This window comes from Sinocyclocheilus grahami, unplaced genomic scaffold (assembly GCF_001515645.1).
Source record: "Sinocyclocheilus grahami isolate Dianchi unplaced genomic scaffold, SAMN03320097.WGS_v1.1 scaffold234.1, whole genome shotgun sequence".
NCBI lineage: Eukaryota > Metazoa > Chordata > Actinopteri > Cypriniformes > Cyprinidae > Sinocyclocheilus > Sinocyclocheilus grahami.
In genome coordinates this window covers 289181-306833 of record NW_015505413.1, presented here as the reverse complement: position 1 = coordinate 306833, position 17653 = coordinate 289181, and the positions used below count along the sequence as shown (strand labels likewise).

The 17653-nt window shown below is 37.1% G+C and overlaps 1 protein-coding gene across 1 annotated transcript in view; it reads left to right on the top strand.

Moving 5' to 3' along the window:
- Positions 1–17653, top strand: part of sh2d3ca (SH2 domain containing 3Ca) — a 57154-nt gene that overhangs the window by 844 nt on the left and 38657 nt on the right. The window contains exons 2-3 of the mRNA XM_016288757.1: positions 1561–2278; positions 8002–8041. Coding sequence (XP_016144243.1) covers positions 1561–2278; positions 8002–8041 — 758 coding nt within the window. The remainder of the gene's footprint in view (positions 1–1560; positions 2279–8001; positions 8042–17653) is intronic.

The window sequence follows — 17653 nt, the reverse complement described above, 5'->3', positions numbered from 1 at the left end:
GTTCAAGGTTTTCAGGGTTTTCAGGGAGCTGACTTGTGAAGTGTCAAGCAGAAGGCTTTGGCTCCCTTCCCCCCCCCCCCCCCCCCCCCCACCACAAAAAATGATTATTCAACATATTTATTGTACCTTTTTCCTAATGAGAACCTCCACTAAATATTACATTTTTAACAGTAACAATTCAAATGTAACTGTATGATGATTAACAATTATTACTATGAAACACAAAACAGTAAATATATCAAATGTAGTAAATATTAAATATTTATTTTGATCCATAAATACATTTTGATCAGTAATTAATTAAATAAATTGACAAATCCAAAACACAAAAATATCATTTTCCAGAGAATATATTTTTTTCAGTTGAATTCTATTTTTTTTTACTATTATAGTCAAAATATGTATACACCACAGTTAGTGAAAATTAATAAACATTGAAGTATATATTTAAACACTGATTTATTAATATTTAAATATTGATCATGAAAACACTGAAATTTAGAATTTGTGCTATTATTATTATTATTATATTTCACAGTGACATTTGCCTCGACACTTCTACTATCAATATACTGTAATATCATAATCCAAAATGTAAGTGTAAATAAGATCTGGTGTTTTAATTATAATTCATTTTAAGATTATTTGATTATTGTGAATGCAAAAAGTAATAGTTTTATCTTACAAAACATTTTTCTTCCTTAATATTAGTTACACTTTTGTATAGCTGTGTTTCTTCTTCAAGTACACTTTACTGTAATTTCATAATCCAAAATGTAAGTGCAAATAAGATCTGGTATTTATCATTAATTTTAAGATTATTTGATTATTGTGAATGTAAAAAGTTACAGTTTCATCTCACAAAACATGTTTTATCCTTAATATTAGTTACACTTTTGTGTAGATGTGTTTCTTATTCAAGTACTATATTGCATTACAGCAATACATTATGAACTTCATCACATTTAGCAGTCCCATGTGTTATTAATTTCAATCTGTCTGATATCTGAAAATACTCAAAACACAAGACGACTTGACAAGAAACAAAACCAGAACGGGGCTAAATGTCATCAGTCCCCCGAGAGCTATGAATATTAAGATAAATGAACAGACGTTCCAACAGTGACAATGAGAAAATTCAGGCCCTGACATCGAAGGTCATGCAAGAAAAATTACAAATTATGATAAAACTCTATTTTAAGAATTGCCTTCCTGTTTGCACAGCATCTTAATTTCCTCCCCCGTTCATTATTATCACATGATTTTCACCAGAAATAAATATTCTGTCTTAATTTATGAGAAGCTGAAATGTTCAAATGGTTGTTTTAGGGACTAAAGGGACCAATGAATTTTTCCCACAGACGAGGTCAGGACTCATGTTTACTTAAGAGGCTACATGTTTCTTTCTCACATTGAAGGAACTCTTGGTATGATAGGGACCCTGGGGTGCACAGTCAGCCCACAACGAGCAGCCTTTTTTCTTTTTTTTTACCAAAGAGAGGTTTAGTCTGAAATCCGTGCCGTGTTACAGCACACACAACATGTTTTCTCCTTTCTCAGGCTTCAAGTGGTTTGGTAGTCTCACCAACCTCCGGCGGAAATCAGACACTCAGAAGGACGATGTCAAAGAGGTGTCCACCGACGATATGGGCATGCATCCACGCAGCCCGAGCTATGCCAGCTCCAGTGAAATGTACACGCACATGGGCACCATGCCGCGTCACCCGAAGAAGGACAAAAGCTTGAAGAAGAGCAAGTCCAAGGACAAGACCAACCTCAGTCGGAGTCAAAGCATGAGACCTCCACAGGACCATGTCGTTGATTCCCCACTTCTCAGCGTACTCTCCGGGAAGGGCCTGGAGGCCCTGGAGAACCCCATCTCAGAGGACAAGCCAGCTGCAGGAACCAGAGATAATCACATTCAGAATCGTGACCTTCCACCTCCACCGACTATGGATGGACACTCAACAAAGCTGAAAGATGAAGATAAGGAGCCATTAGTTGACTCCAAGCTACATGTTGATCCACCAAATGCATGTCTAGAATCTTCACCAGGTCTAAGTCAGAGCAAAGAGCCAGACATCCAGCCAGTGCTGCCCAAGAAGAGACATAAAGAAGGAGACACCTCCATGAAGGATGCTGAGGAGCTCCAGGTAGATTTGATTCAGTTACCTCTGAAACACGGCAGTCAGGTGGAGCAGAAGCAAGCAGTAGAGGAAGATGCTAAAATAGAATCAGACTGCAAACAAGACAGTCAAGAAGAGAAAAAGCCTAACAGGTAAGAATCCGTTTCTTGATTCTTGAATCTGACCTTCATTGTTTGTTTATACCCTCCCTTGCAAAAATTATCCATGGTTTTACTACAAATAAAACTAAAAAAATCATAGTTACAATAGTTAATCCATAGTAACCACAAAGTAACCATGGTTTTACTACATAATAGTTTAACCATGGTATTTGTAGTAAAACTGTGGTTATACAAATGTCAGTCAATATGCCAAAACAATTTTTTACTACATTTTTAATTAAGCTTTAGCGTTAGTTCTGGCAGGTCACGTGAGACAAGCTTGCATCAGCTGATTCTCAGCTGATCACATCTACCAATAGGAATACGACACCTATCGCGGCATTCCTATATAAGCTCTATTCAACATTATTCAGCAGCTTTTCAGCTTGCTCCGGAGCAAATGACCCTCCTCCATCCCCAGCTCCATCTTTCGCCACAGTCAGGACTTAGCTTTCTGATATTCCTTGCTAATCAGACTCCTTTATCTTGAATAAAGTGTTACACTTAAATATCATTGAGTACATTAATGATATCTGCCTTGTTCTGTTCTGTTAACCCTGGGGGGGTTATTATTGTTGCTCTCCCTGCTCATTCATGACAGGCTGCATGGATGGGCAGGGAGGTTTTTTGCCCAGAACAGAACCATACCGCCAAACCAAACTTTATGCTAAGTATCTATCATTTTGACGATAGTGGTCCTGACAGAACTATAATAAAATCGTGGTTAATTTTTGTAAGGGCTAAGTATAGTAGCTGAGCACAGTACTTAACGTTAAAGATTAAACGCCATTCACAATTCATTTGAATTACATACTAGTATGTATTTATATTGAATGTGTTTCATACTGAAAACAAGTGCTATTAGGAAATGGATTTGTGTTGCCATGTAAATACAGCAATGCCACATGAATGCTGTTCTGACAAAAAGCAATGTGATTTTTACACAAAAATTCAATAAACACAAAGTTAATATTGAGCATTTTAGACACAATATTGCATTTAGTTTCTGTTTTTTCCGCACCGCGATTCGTTCCAAACAAAGTCAAAGCTGAATGAACCAGCTAGCAACATCATTAACAGTGAACGAATCGATTGATTGAATGAATGAATTGCCACTTTCACACAGCAGCAGAATATTTAAATAATCTCAATATTTTGATATCAAATACACTTAATTGAGGACATTTGTATTTGAATCCTTACGGTTCAATTCCCACACCGTTAAAGTCTGCGTGAATCGGAATTTGCAGCCCACTTTATTTCAGTGTAATAATGTATTTCCAACTGAAGATTACCATTTTTTTTTCAGTGGACTAACTTGCACGGATTAATTGTTCACCTCAAGACTAGCAATGTGCGCTAACAAAATAAATAAAGTCAATTCTGATTTCATGAGGACTAACACAGGACTGACAAGAGCAAACCACAATTTAATAAACAAGAAGTTAATATTGAGTAACTTATGTTTTAGATTCAGTTTGCTGGTTAATTTCTGTATTTTTGTTTCACTAACAAACACAGTTCTATTCTATACGAATCCAAAGCCGAAAGAATCTTGGCACGTCTCGCTGCAACAGGTGTGATTCATTCCTGAATCATTCAGAATTTACAAGCAAAACGTTTGAATGAATGACTCATTGACTCGCTCGAAAGACAATCACCTACTGGTGAACCGAATGTAACCCACAGTAACTGAAAAATATCCCAAATGCACAAGCAGAGTGATACAAACAGGGAAAAGCCCCAGTGCTGTTTAATAATGAAGCAAATTGAGACATTATTAGGGCAATACAAACTCTTCACAGATAAATCAGGTAGCTGCACTATAGGGTCAGATGAGACTAATCCTCATGTCTGACCATATACCGTGATGGTGGTTTTGTGATACAGTAAAATATGATCTCTGCTCCTTTGTGACACCGGTTCTTGTTCATTGTACATGTACACCTGGATTGATGTCATGCTTGAAATGTTCTCATGAGATAGAGGCTCCAAGATTAAGACCTGCCCCGTGCGCTTGGACATGCATACTAATGCAGTCAATCTCAAGGGCCCTAGACTCCAGTATGGTAATACCAAAATACTAAAATATATTTAAGTGAATTTATTAATGTTTGGGATATGTAAAAGATTTTGGGCAATGATGGTGTTGGATATTCTCTTTTTACATCAGGCTTGTTTCTCTGCTCGGTTCAGCCATGTTTCCCATTTCACTTCCTGGCATGTAAATGGCTGGTAATGAGGTCACAAACCTGTGATTGTTTGATCAATGAGGTCAAACAGTGTTTCAGCAGTGACCCTCATAAATTCACATTAGTCACATTAGTGGGCAGCAGAGAGCAACAGGATGAACAGACATTCAAAGGAAAGCTGCTGTTCATTCCTCTCAACTTCCCAAAGGGACTTGACAGACCATAGATGTAGACTGGGAAACTTGAATGAACAATTTTAGGAAACTCTTCATCGTTGTTGTTTTTTTGTTTTTTTTTACAAAAGGTTTTATTGTTGTCTATTCATTCAGAAGTGTTGTTTGAGTATGAAGTTGCACAAGGATCTAAGGTGAGTTTGTCATTGTCAGTATGTTGTTTGTTTCGCAGAGTAGTTTCTAACAATTTTTGTAATTAATTTTTTTAATCATTTTATTCAAATTTTTATTATATTTTGATGACAGTGGTGGATGCATTGCATATTATTTTTAATTTTATTTATAATATAAATAAATAGTGAACTTAAAAAAATGAAATATGAATGTCCTTTATACACACTGTATACTTTGAATTCAATATAGCCTTTACAAAAGAGAACTGTGGTCATAAATGGTGTAGTTATGGTATCCAATTATAATACTTTGAGATATGAAGAAAAAAAAACAGGGCACTGTAATGGTATCTTGTCTTGAACAGTTTTAATACAGGCAAACTGCATATGCCACAAAAGCATTGTCCTTTTATAATTAAGTTCTCAGTCAGAGCTCATTATAAACTACACCTGGTTTGTTGTTCGCAAGCGAGATCTTTTGTAAATACGGCTGAGGAGGATAATGATGTGAGGTCAGCCAGCACAGCTGGAGGATGTGAGAAATGTTTTCAGGAAACTGTTAAGAGTCTTCCTGCTTTTGTATTCAGTGTCTTTAAGAGGACACTGCTTCAGCTTCAACTTTTTGTGTTTTAATAATAATAATAATAATACTTAATAGTAATAATAGTTAATATTATATTATTTTTTGCCACTTCACTTGCAGAATAAATTTATCATTGCCTGTATATAGGGATTTTCTTCAATGGCATTTTTGTTACTGTATGACAATACCGTTAACTGTAAAAAATGACCGTGAATTTAACGGTGAAAGACTGTAAAAATGCTACAGTAAAAACCTGTTAAATGGTTAATGGTAAATTCCCCTACTATATACGGTGAAAAACTGTATTGGACATACTACATGTAATTTTACGGTAGTATACTGTTTTTGTAAGTGAAAAAGATCGTTAAATGTACAGTGAATAACCATAAATTGACATTCCCAGAATTCCCTGCGTTACATTTCAAATTTGATGTTTTTTTTGTTGTTGAAATAACTGTTTCTTCTTAGTTTTTTCTTATCAGTTTTGTATATTAGGGTTGTATGTTACACCTAATGTTGTTAAATGAATGTTTATTGCATTATCTCAGTTTCATGTGTGTTACCGTGATGGTGTTTAGTGTTTGTGTGAATGACACTGTGCACCTTCTATACATTTTATTATTTAAAAGCTGCTTGTGACGGGCTTTGGTTCATCATGTGACCACCTGCTTTTGTATTACAAAGGTTCAAAACAGATTACAGTACTTCAATAGGTTGGTATATTAACATTATATTAGTTAATGAAATTACGGTATTTAACTGTACATTTTTTAAGTTAAAACCTAAAATGTTGCTACCATATTTCTTAAGGTAAAATTCCGGCAACCACAGCTGCGTTTTTTTTACAGTGTAGAAAAGCGCTATATAAATGTAATGAATAATAAAAAATGAAATGCCTCAAAACTGATTTGGTGCACCTGAAGGCCCACTGGAAAAAAAATATCTTTCTAAAAGCAGTTTTAAAATGCTATGATTAGATTTTTGGTCTAGAACGTCCTGTTCTGGGTGCTGTTTTAGCATCTTGGGGTCTGAATCACATCTCAGGAGATATTTTGACTTGGTATGTTCCTTCGCATGTTGTTTTCATGATTCTACCCACTCTAGTGACCTTCAGAAAATAACAACAGATTTGTTGAGCATGTGAAGGACCTGTTTGTATATCTATACTGCTTTCATTCCTGTGTTTCAGAACAGAAATCTTTGGTTCAACACACTTTGTTTCACTTTGATTGACTTAGACTTAGACTTCCACACACTTCTGCTTTGCTGAAACTTTTCCCATGCTGAAAGTTGTTTCTTGGCCTGATCTGACAGTGAATTTGTTGTTGCTCATTTATCATACCGCCTTGTTAAAAATTCTTCCCATGCTTAAAACAAGTTTGTTTCTCTCACACACTCACAGAAAAAAAGGTACAAAAGCTGTCACTTTGTCATTTAAGGCAGTACCCGTTCAAACGGTACTATTATGTTCAGTGGAAATACTAATATGCACACCTTTATGGTACTAATGCACACCCTTTAAGGGTTAAATAAGGTACAAAAGTATACCTTTTGAAGAGATACTGCCTCATTGACAGCTTTCGTACCTTTTTTTTCTGAGAGTGCATGAATTTTGACCAAGTATTTTTGCCACTGGGCAATATATTGAGATTTGAAATCTCTTCAGCCCAGACTCTTTCTGTTATCTGTATTTCTCAGGGTTTATTTTTAAAAGTAAATTTTTAAAGCGTTTGAACATATTTACTGTTATTTTCAAGACACTAACAGGTTGCCATAAAAAGTTGGGGTAAGTTGTCACAATCAGAACATACTGTTTATGAGATGAGAACTTTTGCTTCTTCTTCTTCTTTTTTTTTAAGAATAATGCTGCTTTCTCATTTACAATTGTTTTATTGGCCCAAAAAGAAAGACTTATTGGTTAAAAAGGGTGTTTCTTTGTGATTCTTTCATGTGTCATTTTTAATAATGATAATAATATTCATATTACTGTGTTCAAATGCTCTGTCTCTGCGCTTCCTGTTTTTTGGTTGAAACTCATTTCATCCTGTCATTGATGTGGTGTGCAGTAGGAGGAACATGCTTTTCACTTCCTTTGGATGATAAAAATAGGTCAAGTTCTTCTGTGACTTTTATATTACATCACATCCTGTGTAAAAAATGCAATAGGAATAACTTATGATGAAATCCATCTCACTACATATCTCACTGATGCTGTTTAACGCTGAGGTGGCATTCAACGTTTTTAAAATGCTTAAACATGTTTTATGCATTTCTCTGGAATACTTGATTCTGATTGGTCAGTATTTTTGTATGAGGACACTGTGTAATTCAGTGTTACAACTGCTAATTTTCTTATGATATGAGAACATAAGTTTGACTATTAATTTATAGTTATTAATTATGTCAGCTTATTCATTTAGATTGCAATGTAAGTAGCTATGCATAAAGTGGGATAATTTACAGTCAGATTTGTTTTGGAATTCTGATCAGGGTTTATTTGGCAATTATGCCCAATTGAATGACTCTCTGTTTATTATATATGGCGTACTATATAATATGAACATTTTGTCAATGTTTTTTTTTCTTTTCACAGACAACTGAACACCACAGACAACCAAGGAGAATATGTGGAAGTAAGGCCTTTTTTCTTTCTCTTATAACAAGAAGTAATTTAAACAATCTAAATCTCTCATCCTTAATAAGGAGAAGGAAGGAATTATTTTAATACATCTGTGAATAACTTCAATCTCTCTGTTCTTTGATTTAGGCTATATATTTCAGGCTCAGTCCCTGACAACTTGCTGAATGGGGTTATTTCATGCTTAATTAGGCACAATTCCTGTATTCATTAACTAAAAGCACCATTTGGAGATGTAATAAGAAATTAATCTAATGAGTTCTTTTAGTATGTGCTGATTTGGTGCAAATTAATGTTCTTCCTATTCCTGCCCTTATTTGCAGTCATTAAAGGGGTCATATGATGCGATTTCAAGTTTTCCTTTCTCTTTGGAGTGTTACAAGCTGATTGTGCATAGATAAGATCCCTGAAGTTGCAAAGACTAAAGTCTCAAAACCAAAGAGATATTCTTTATCAAAGTTAAGACTCTGCCAGTGCTTGTGGTGTTCGGCCAATCACAATGCACTGGGTCAGCTGGCCAATCAGAGCAGACTGTGCTTGTCAGAAGGAGGGACTTTGTAGAAAACGAAGCGTTTGAGAGAGGCGGGGCATAGAGGACCTACAATAATGTACAGTATTTGAAAAATAATGTGTTTTTTGAACATCAAAGCATGTCAACATATTCTGTTACACCAAATACACAAAATAATGATCTTTAAAAAAGCATCATATGACCCCTTTAAGATTCTGCATTTAATTGCTGTGTAGTGAACTCCGCTGCCTCTAGATGGAGCTACGAACGGGTCTTTAATTCCTGAAACTCTGTAAGAGAAGGTTAGGTGAGGCCAGACTCACATGACCCTCATCTCATGCCTTCAGAACACACATTCTCATTTACACACACTGCATAAAATATGTGCACACAGATAGCGAAACTTCCTCTTTGTCAATGACACATTCATACACAATGACACACATGTGGACTTGTATTTATTTATTTATTCTTCTCAAGGATGTGTATTATGTGATTCATCTTAATTGTTCCATTTAATAGTTATTTAATTACTTTTGAGAAAGGAACATTTGAAAAAATGTTGAGCTCTGCAAGCTGTGGCATATTTTGTAACATATTACTATATGCAGTGTAGTCCTGAAGGCTAATCTGGATTACGTAATCAGATTCCAGAAAGTAAGTACTTGTAATTAGATTACATTACATTTTGAATACTTCGTAATCAGACTACAGTTACTTTTTATTGATTACATATTATTCACACAATACATATTATTCAGTTTCTTTATGAACCACCTTGACGTAATGTAATGTTTAATGCACTTCTAATGATGTTACTAACAACGGAGGGAATATATTCTTTCTCTTTGTATTTTTATATCAATATAGTATTCTATTATAATATAGGTTATCTATTTTTTTTAAAAATCAACAATTTATGTTAGATAAACAAGTTATGTCAAAAGTAACCTAAAGGGTATCAAAAAGTAGTCAGATTATATTACCAAAAATGTGTAATTTAAGGAATTACGTTACTAAGTACAATTTTTGTCATGTAATTTGGAATCAGTAATGGAATACAATTTGTACGTAATCTGCCCAGACAGTATATAGACAGTATACAACTTTAACAGTCTTTACATTTTTTTCAGCAACAATCCTAATGTGTTTGTTCCATTAAAAATGGAACTTCTAACATAATTATGTTTATAAATGACTACTAAGACACACCCAAAACAGCATCCAAACCTTGAATAGACCTACCTCATTAATGATTCAAATTCAGAAGCCAATGGCAAGTCTCCAGCAGCTGATTTTTTCAATATTTATATTTTTGTGTTAGAAGTCATTTTGTTTATTAAAATTACAATATGCAATTTGGGTGTATGATGCACAGATACATTTACATAAATAACACAGATAATTTATGTCATACATGATTCCTGGAGAGAAAAACAACGCATTAAACTGTCTCGTTGTGTTGATCTGTTTTAATATAGCATTTGGTCTATTTCAGTTATGATACGGATTGTTATTGTTTTCTTTATTTATTTCATATCATGCCAAAAGTCTTGTGATAAATTCAGTACTCCATTTTTGATTCACTATAAATAGATTCGGACAGCACCGGTCGTACAGTATGTTTTTGGTTCAAAAGTAAAGAAAAAAAGCACCAGCTTGTTAAGATGAGGCCTGTATCTGGGCCAAAAACTTGTGCTTGTGCACACTCCAAAGGCAGAGTGTCTCATATCACTTTGTTTAAGTAAAAGCATTAATGTTTATGAAGGCCAAAAGTAGCCATTGTGAATGGACAGAATACATTCACAGTGTCATGGCATAGCTTTAATGTTTTTGTGACTGGGCATGTTTATGCATAAACCCAAGTAATAATTGAAAACTCTAACAATATCAATCATAAATCCAATATCTCTGTTACTTAGTGAAGAAGAGGAGAGAAGTATCCTTAGCTGAACAGAGCTGTTCAACTTGCATATTCTGTTAAATATCTAAAAAGAGAAAAAGACATGACTGGTAGCAAACCAGTTATGAAAGTTACAATTTATAGGCCGTTTATGTTGGGAGTCCTTCTGAATCATTCTCTTTCCTACTTCTTGTTCCCCTTCTGTTTTCAGTTTTTATAACCAATTCTTACTATGTGTTTCCAGATCCCTACTATCACTACCACTCGCAAACCATGCATCACACACTGTAGGCAGCGCAATCCTAACAACCTGCGCACTTTGCCTATGTCTACTAATACACTACTTTCTTTTTCTATTGGTCTCTGGAATTGCCAGTCTGCTGTAAACAAAGCAGATTTTATTACTTCTATTACAAGTCATTCAAGACTAAACCTCATGGCCCTGACAGAGACGTGGATCAAACCAGAGGACAATGCTACACCTGCAGCACTCTCAAATCATTTATCTTTTTCCCACTCCCCCGTCTGACTGGAAGAGGTGGAGGTACTGGTCTGCTTATCTCTAATGATTGGAAATTTAATCCTTTACCATCTCTGAGTATCAACAGCTCCCTTAAATCACATTCAGCCACTATTACCCACCCTCTTATAATCCATTTTATAGTTGTTTATCGACCCCCAGGACCACTAAGTAACTTCGTGGAAGAATTAGATGTGCTGCTCTCAAACTTGGCTGAGGAATTTCTCAGACCACATTGCTAAAACTGCCCGGTCCTGAAGATTTGCTATATACAACATTAGGAAGATCCGGCCCTTTCTTTCAGAACACGCAATCCAACTCCTTGTTCAAGCTCTTGATCTATCCAGGCTGGACTATTGCAATGCTCTCTTGGCAGGTCTTCCAGCCACTTCTATCAAACCTCTACAATTGATCCAAAATGCCGCTGCAAGATTAATCTTTAATGAGCCAAAAAGAACGCATGTCACACCTCTGTTCATCAATTTGCGCCTACCAGTAGCTGCTCGCATTACATTCAAGGCATTCATGTTTGCCTATAAAAACCACCACTAATATACACCTTGCTACGTGTACTGCGTTAGGCTAACCGAGACTTGTCATTTGCTAGTTTTGACTGCTTTTATTGTCTTCATTTGTAAGTCGCTTTGGATAAAAGCGTCTGCTAAATGACTAAATGTAAATGAGTGCATTGAGAGTCTGAGAAGTTGGATGGTTGAGCTCCAGTAAGTTAATAATGAGGCAACTTTGGTGGTTACAAATTTGTAAAACACAAAGGTGGGAATAAAGAACCCTAAACTCTAACACAAAGAACCATTTCACAACGTAAGAGTTCTCCAGGATGATACTGTTCTAAATAGAACTGTTACTAAGTGTAAAGAACCTTTAAAAAAACATTTCTAGAGTGAATATCCAATGGCCAACCTGCAAGTACATTATGCGCCTGCTTGAGAGGAAATAACTGTCTATACCAGAAGGTGGCAGAAGTCCGTTTTCATCCTTCAAAATGGAAAACCAGTTGGACTGCAAATATACAAACTGTCAACAATGCAGCACATAGCATTTTCAATATGAATCCTGCTGATCAGTTGGTCTTCACTTTGAAGTGTCATTATGAATTTATTCCATATTGGAAGGTAAGATGAAGATGTAAAATTAGAAGAACTGTCTTGACTTCATTGCTTGCTTGCTTTCATCACTTTCCTTTTTCTTCTCAAATTCTGGTTTAGACTACACTGAGCTCAATGAATGTTTTTTTTGTTTGTTTTTTAATGAGTTTGGGATTCGAACTACTGTATGTAGATCCAGTTTTCGATTCCCACATAGATTTTACATTTGATATCAAGTGGCAACACAACAGTACCATAATTGTTTATTGTACTTTCTTTATCCTTTTGTAAATGTATTCATGGTTTTTGGAATTTTTAGGCATGTCAAACACCCTATCCATATTGCCATGAGTCTAATTTGACTAGTTGCAGAAGGTTATTGTAGTAGTTTATTGGATGCACAGCCTCCTTTTCCCTCCACTTCTTGGATGCCATCATTCGCTCTCTTCTCCGCCACAATATGAAACTTTAATGGTGTCTGAGTTAAAAATGAGTCTCTGCCCTGAATGTTCACTGTAATGGCAAAAAACAGCTATTTCGACTGGAAACAGAGATGAACGACTGGTCTTCATGCCAGAATAGAATGTTCCCAGAGGCCCAGGCATGTGTGATCTCTTGAGGTGTTCGTAATTGCGTTCTTCCATTCATTCAGCCTTTGATACTGATGTTTATTTTTTGCTGGGTTGTCATCTCATTATCTCGGCTGTTCCTAGATCTCACACCTTTCCCAGCATCTTAGGATTGAACTCCTAACCTTTCTGCTAGTCGCTAACACCAATTAGCAGTTTCCTTTCGGTAATTGTATTACTGAAAATTCTACTGAAATATACCAAAGCTGATCTGCTCTAGCAGTACTACAGTACCAGTAGTAGTAATATTTCATTTAGTGTAATTCTATGGGTGGTTTTGCGTGTTTTTATTGCGCACCAGGCAAAAATCATAATTTAGAATGCTTAGAAGAGTAACAGTGCAATTCTCCTCAACAAGCCACATTATTCAAGTTCTCATAGTTAGAGGTTTTAAAAATTGCAATAGTAATAGTGATGCATAAGAAGACAAGAGAAGTAGAGAGAAGAACAGGCTATGAATTGATGTAGACCCAGCTGGTAAAAGATGGGGGTTGTGATACCCCTCTTTTCCCCCTTCCTCTTGTTTTTCAGCATGGAAATACATACAGAACAGCCAGCTATTCTGTTTAAATCAAATCACTACACAGCTCTGCATTGATTAGCCCTGTAAATTGACTAGGCCTCACTCGCTAACTTGCTTCTCGTGGTCTTCTATTACTGCTACAGATCAAACCAAATGACCAAACTGCTTGATCAGCGAAAGCAGTAAAGACTTGGGCAAGAGCCATACCACACGCAAACTACAATACCCAGAATTCCAATGGGGTCAAGCTCATTAATGTTAATGGGAAGGGGGAGGTAAGGGTGTTCGGGCCCTGTAGGCAGATGGAGGTAGACACGAACCCCCTCCACCTCCTCATTATCAGTTCACTCACAGAGTCTAGCTCCACTGTACCACTGCACCCTGCCTGCAGGACACTCTTTGTGTAATTAATATTTAACTGAGAGAGAGAGATTAAATGAAAGATTGAGGAGGAGTTGTGAAGGATAGACACAACAGCATGAGACTGAAAACAAGAAATAGAGAAGGAACACAGAAAGTAGAGAACTAGGGCAGAAAAAAGTGAGTGAGTGACATGACATGACATGTGGCCAAGTATGGTGACCCATACTCAGAATTAGTGCTCTGCATTTAACACATCCTAAGTGCACACACACAGCAGTGAACACACACACAGAGCAGTGGGCAGCCATTTTTTGCTGCGGCGCCCAGGTAGCAGTTGGGGGTTCGGTGCCTTGCTCAAGGGCACCTCAGTCGTGGTATTGAAGGTGGGAGAGAGCACTGTATATTCACTTCCCCCACCCACAATCCCTGCCGGTACGAGACTCAAACCCGCAACCTTTGGGTTACAAGTCCGACTCTCTAACCATTAGGCCACGACTTCCCCAATGAGAGGAGGAAAATCCTCCTCAGTAGCAACAGGCCAATCTCCCCTTTCGGGTGAGCCTGTCGCCCAAGAACCCGCCCGCAGGCCTGGCAAAGTCTGCACGTGCTCCACCACCATAACCAGTCGAGAGCCCGTTGTGGCCTGTGGTACAGGAGGACAGGGAGAGGGGAAAGAAGTAAGAAAAATTAAGATCTTTTTAATGACTCAGTTGTTTATCTCCTAGCCATGAGATTAAAGGGATAGTTCACCCAAAAATTACAATTCTGTCAGTAATTGCCCACCCTCATTTCGTTCCAATCCCGTTTATCTTCAGAACACAAATTAAGATATTTTGATGAAATCCGAGAGCTTTCTGACCCTGCATAGACAGCAAGGGAACTACCACATTCAAGGCCCAGAAAGGTAGTAAGGGCATCGTTAAAATAGTCCATGTGACATCAGTGGTTCAACCTTAATTTTAGGAATCTATGAGAATAGTTTTTGTGCGCAAAGAAAACAAATTAGCAACTTTATTCAACAATTTCTTCTCTTCCTTGTCAGTCTCCTTCACCATTCATGAGAGTACCATGACACATGCGTGTGCATTCCTCTGATTGAAAGCAAGGCGTTGCATCTTAAACACTAGCACTAGCAATGCCAAAGTCATGGTTTCAATAGGATAGACCTTGAAGAATAATGACTGTTTTCAAACACATCTGTCGAACAAACAGATATTCCCGCCCCAATCTCATACCATTGGTTGAGCCATTATTGCTGTGTTGGTCTGGTCAGGACACTCAAATAAATACAGCAATGCTTTGATTGTACCACAAAGCCACAGGAAACCAACCAACAAAAAGTCAATTTAAGCAGTAATTTAATCTCTCTCACAAATATCTGTCTGTGGTCGCCATATGTGTGTCACCATGTGTGTGTCATGTGAGAATCCTCATCATATGTGTGGTAATAACATGAAATCCTTTTCTAATTTCATGCTCTCATGAGACAAACGCACACACACACCATAACACATGATGTTAACCCACGCACTGGATTACATGTTATCTTCTACTCTTTAATAGCTTCAACTTGACATTCATCCTCCCATTGTCTCAGGCTGATGAGCGTTCAACATGAAATGAACATGTTCTTACCGGATTATCTGCAAATGCACAAGCATCAGTGAGCTTTCTTTGCAGAATGGGCCTAATTATATCTTTTGTTTTTTTATTGTGTGGCTTCCCTAGGTGACACTGTAAGATTCAACGCTCAGTAGCTAAGCTTTTTAGAGAACCAAATATGCACATATATAGATGCAAAATGCAGATGTGATCCTTACAGCCATGCAGATGTCTTACCAGCTGCCTGGTTTTAAATGGTGGATTTAAAACAGGAGTGTCCATTCCTGCTCCTGGAAGGCCACTATCCTGCAGAGTTTAAAGGGGTGGTTCACTGTTTTTTTTCTAGGCTTGATTGTGCTTATGGGGTGCAGTCTAAGATGTGTAAATGCTTAGTTTAAAAAAAAACGCATTCTTTTTCACATAATTTACCTTTATTCCACACTGCTCTGTCCCTTCTCTGAGAAACACGCTGATCATTTCCTGCTTTTATGAAGCCCTGCCCTCAGAAATAGGTGATGGGCTCTGATTGGTTAGCTAGCCCAGTGTGTTGTGATTGGCTAAACTGCCTAAACGTCTAAGCGTCTAAACGTTCCGCCCCTCACCTCAGCGGCATGTCCTCCAGTTGTATTGTAAACAATGGCGTCGTTAATATAGCTTATTAGTTTGAGCCCGATTGAGAAGTAGAGGATATTATTGAAGAGGATCGTGCAGAACCTGTGCAAGCACGGCTTTTAATGGTAGGCCTATGTTTTTTGTTTGTTGTTGTCTCATACTTTTAGATATGCTGTTATTTGTAAATGCTACTGCTTATGTTAGCTTTTAATATCCTGTTAGTTTTATCCTGATTAAAGCTTTAATACAGTACGGCAACTGCATGCGCGTCCATGTTTAAAGCTTCCCATAGCTATGTGAAAATAAGTGTATAATTGGAACAGTTCATTGTTGGAGCTGAGCTGAATGAGAGCGAAAGAGAGAGAGATGCAGAGCGTGTGCAGAGCAGGGCGACGCAAGGAACAGTATTGAGAACCGTTGCTTTAGAACATTGATTTTGAAACTTGTGAATCCATTAGAATCGTTAGAAGACAGAATCGCGATTCATATATGAATAGATTTTTACGTGCACCTCTAGTTTTCTCTTCCTCTTCTCTAAAGCAGCGCAGCATGCCCTCGCCCCCTTTGCTGCCTTTTCCCGGGGGCAGGGTTTATCTGGGTTTGTGACACCACAAACCCGGAAAGTAACTTGTTGTAGTCCCTACCAGCCGTTTTTGTAGGCAATAAACTGCCAGAATTTTAAAAGACGATATCGCTGTTTGCATTGAACTTTCAGCTTTGTAACTTTGCAAATATTGTTTATGCTCAAACAGCAACATTACACACTAAATAACGTTAAAAAAGTAAAATCGCAATCAACCACCCCTTTAAGTCATTAAACACATCGAAACCAGCTTATAAAGGTCTTCAGTATCACTAGAAACGTCCAGGCAAGTGTGTTGGGGCAGGTTGAAACAAACCTTTGCAGGACATTGCCCCCCAGGAGCAGGATTGACTCCCCTGATTAAGGAATATCTTACCCAAAAATTAAAATTTACTCACCCTTACATAATTAGCAACTTTAATGGCTTATTGTCTTCAATGAAACACAAAAGGAGACATTTTAAAGAATGTCCAGACTGCTCTTTTCCACGTAGAAAGTGAATGGACTAATGCTGTGGAGCTCCATAATATACAGTATATAAAGAAACTCCATAATTGTATTCCATTCAACTTGCGTACCGTGTTTCACATCTTCTGAAGCCATATGATTTCTTGTAACAAACAGATTGACATTTAAGTCATTATTCACTGATATTCTACCTCCTCCACTTTAGCTCTAAAATCTTGGTGAAGTGTTTACTTACGAGACATGCAACCTGTCATGACGTGTCTTGATGCATCAACTTTGAATATGCAGAAGCACAAATGAGAGATACATTTGAGATCTATGGCAGATGGCACAATTTTCTGTTAATAACAATTAAAATTTTGGTCTGTTCCTGTTTGAAACGATTTCAGGGTGAGTAAATTATAGAATTTTTGGGGTGGACTGTTCCTTTTAAGGATGCTGCTGTCAAAGCTTTGAGTTGGTTGCCATAGTAAGGTGTCCATTTTGATGTCACAATAGTCCCCAGGAAGCAAACGCCCCACCCTAGACTGCTGTACCAGTGTCAGGCTCATTTCTTGAGTAAGTATGTGTGCGTGCGTGGGTAGTATCCGATAGGGAATATTCAAGGGCTGAGGCTCATTAGCAGGTTTTTACTACGTTCCTAGAAAACATAATTTTATTTCCAAGCACAACTCACATCTAAATAGCTCCTGCATGCCCAGACTTACAACATCAACTCTGTTTTTTTTTTTAAATACTCATACACCAACAGTCATGTGTGCCTGGATTTAACTGTTTTCTCTGCTTG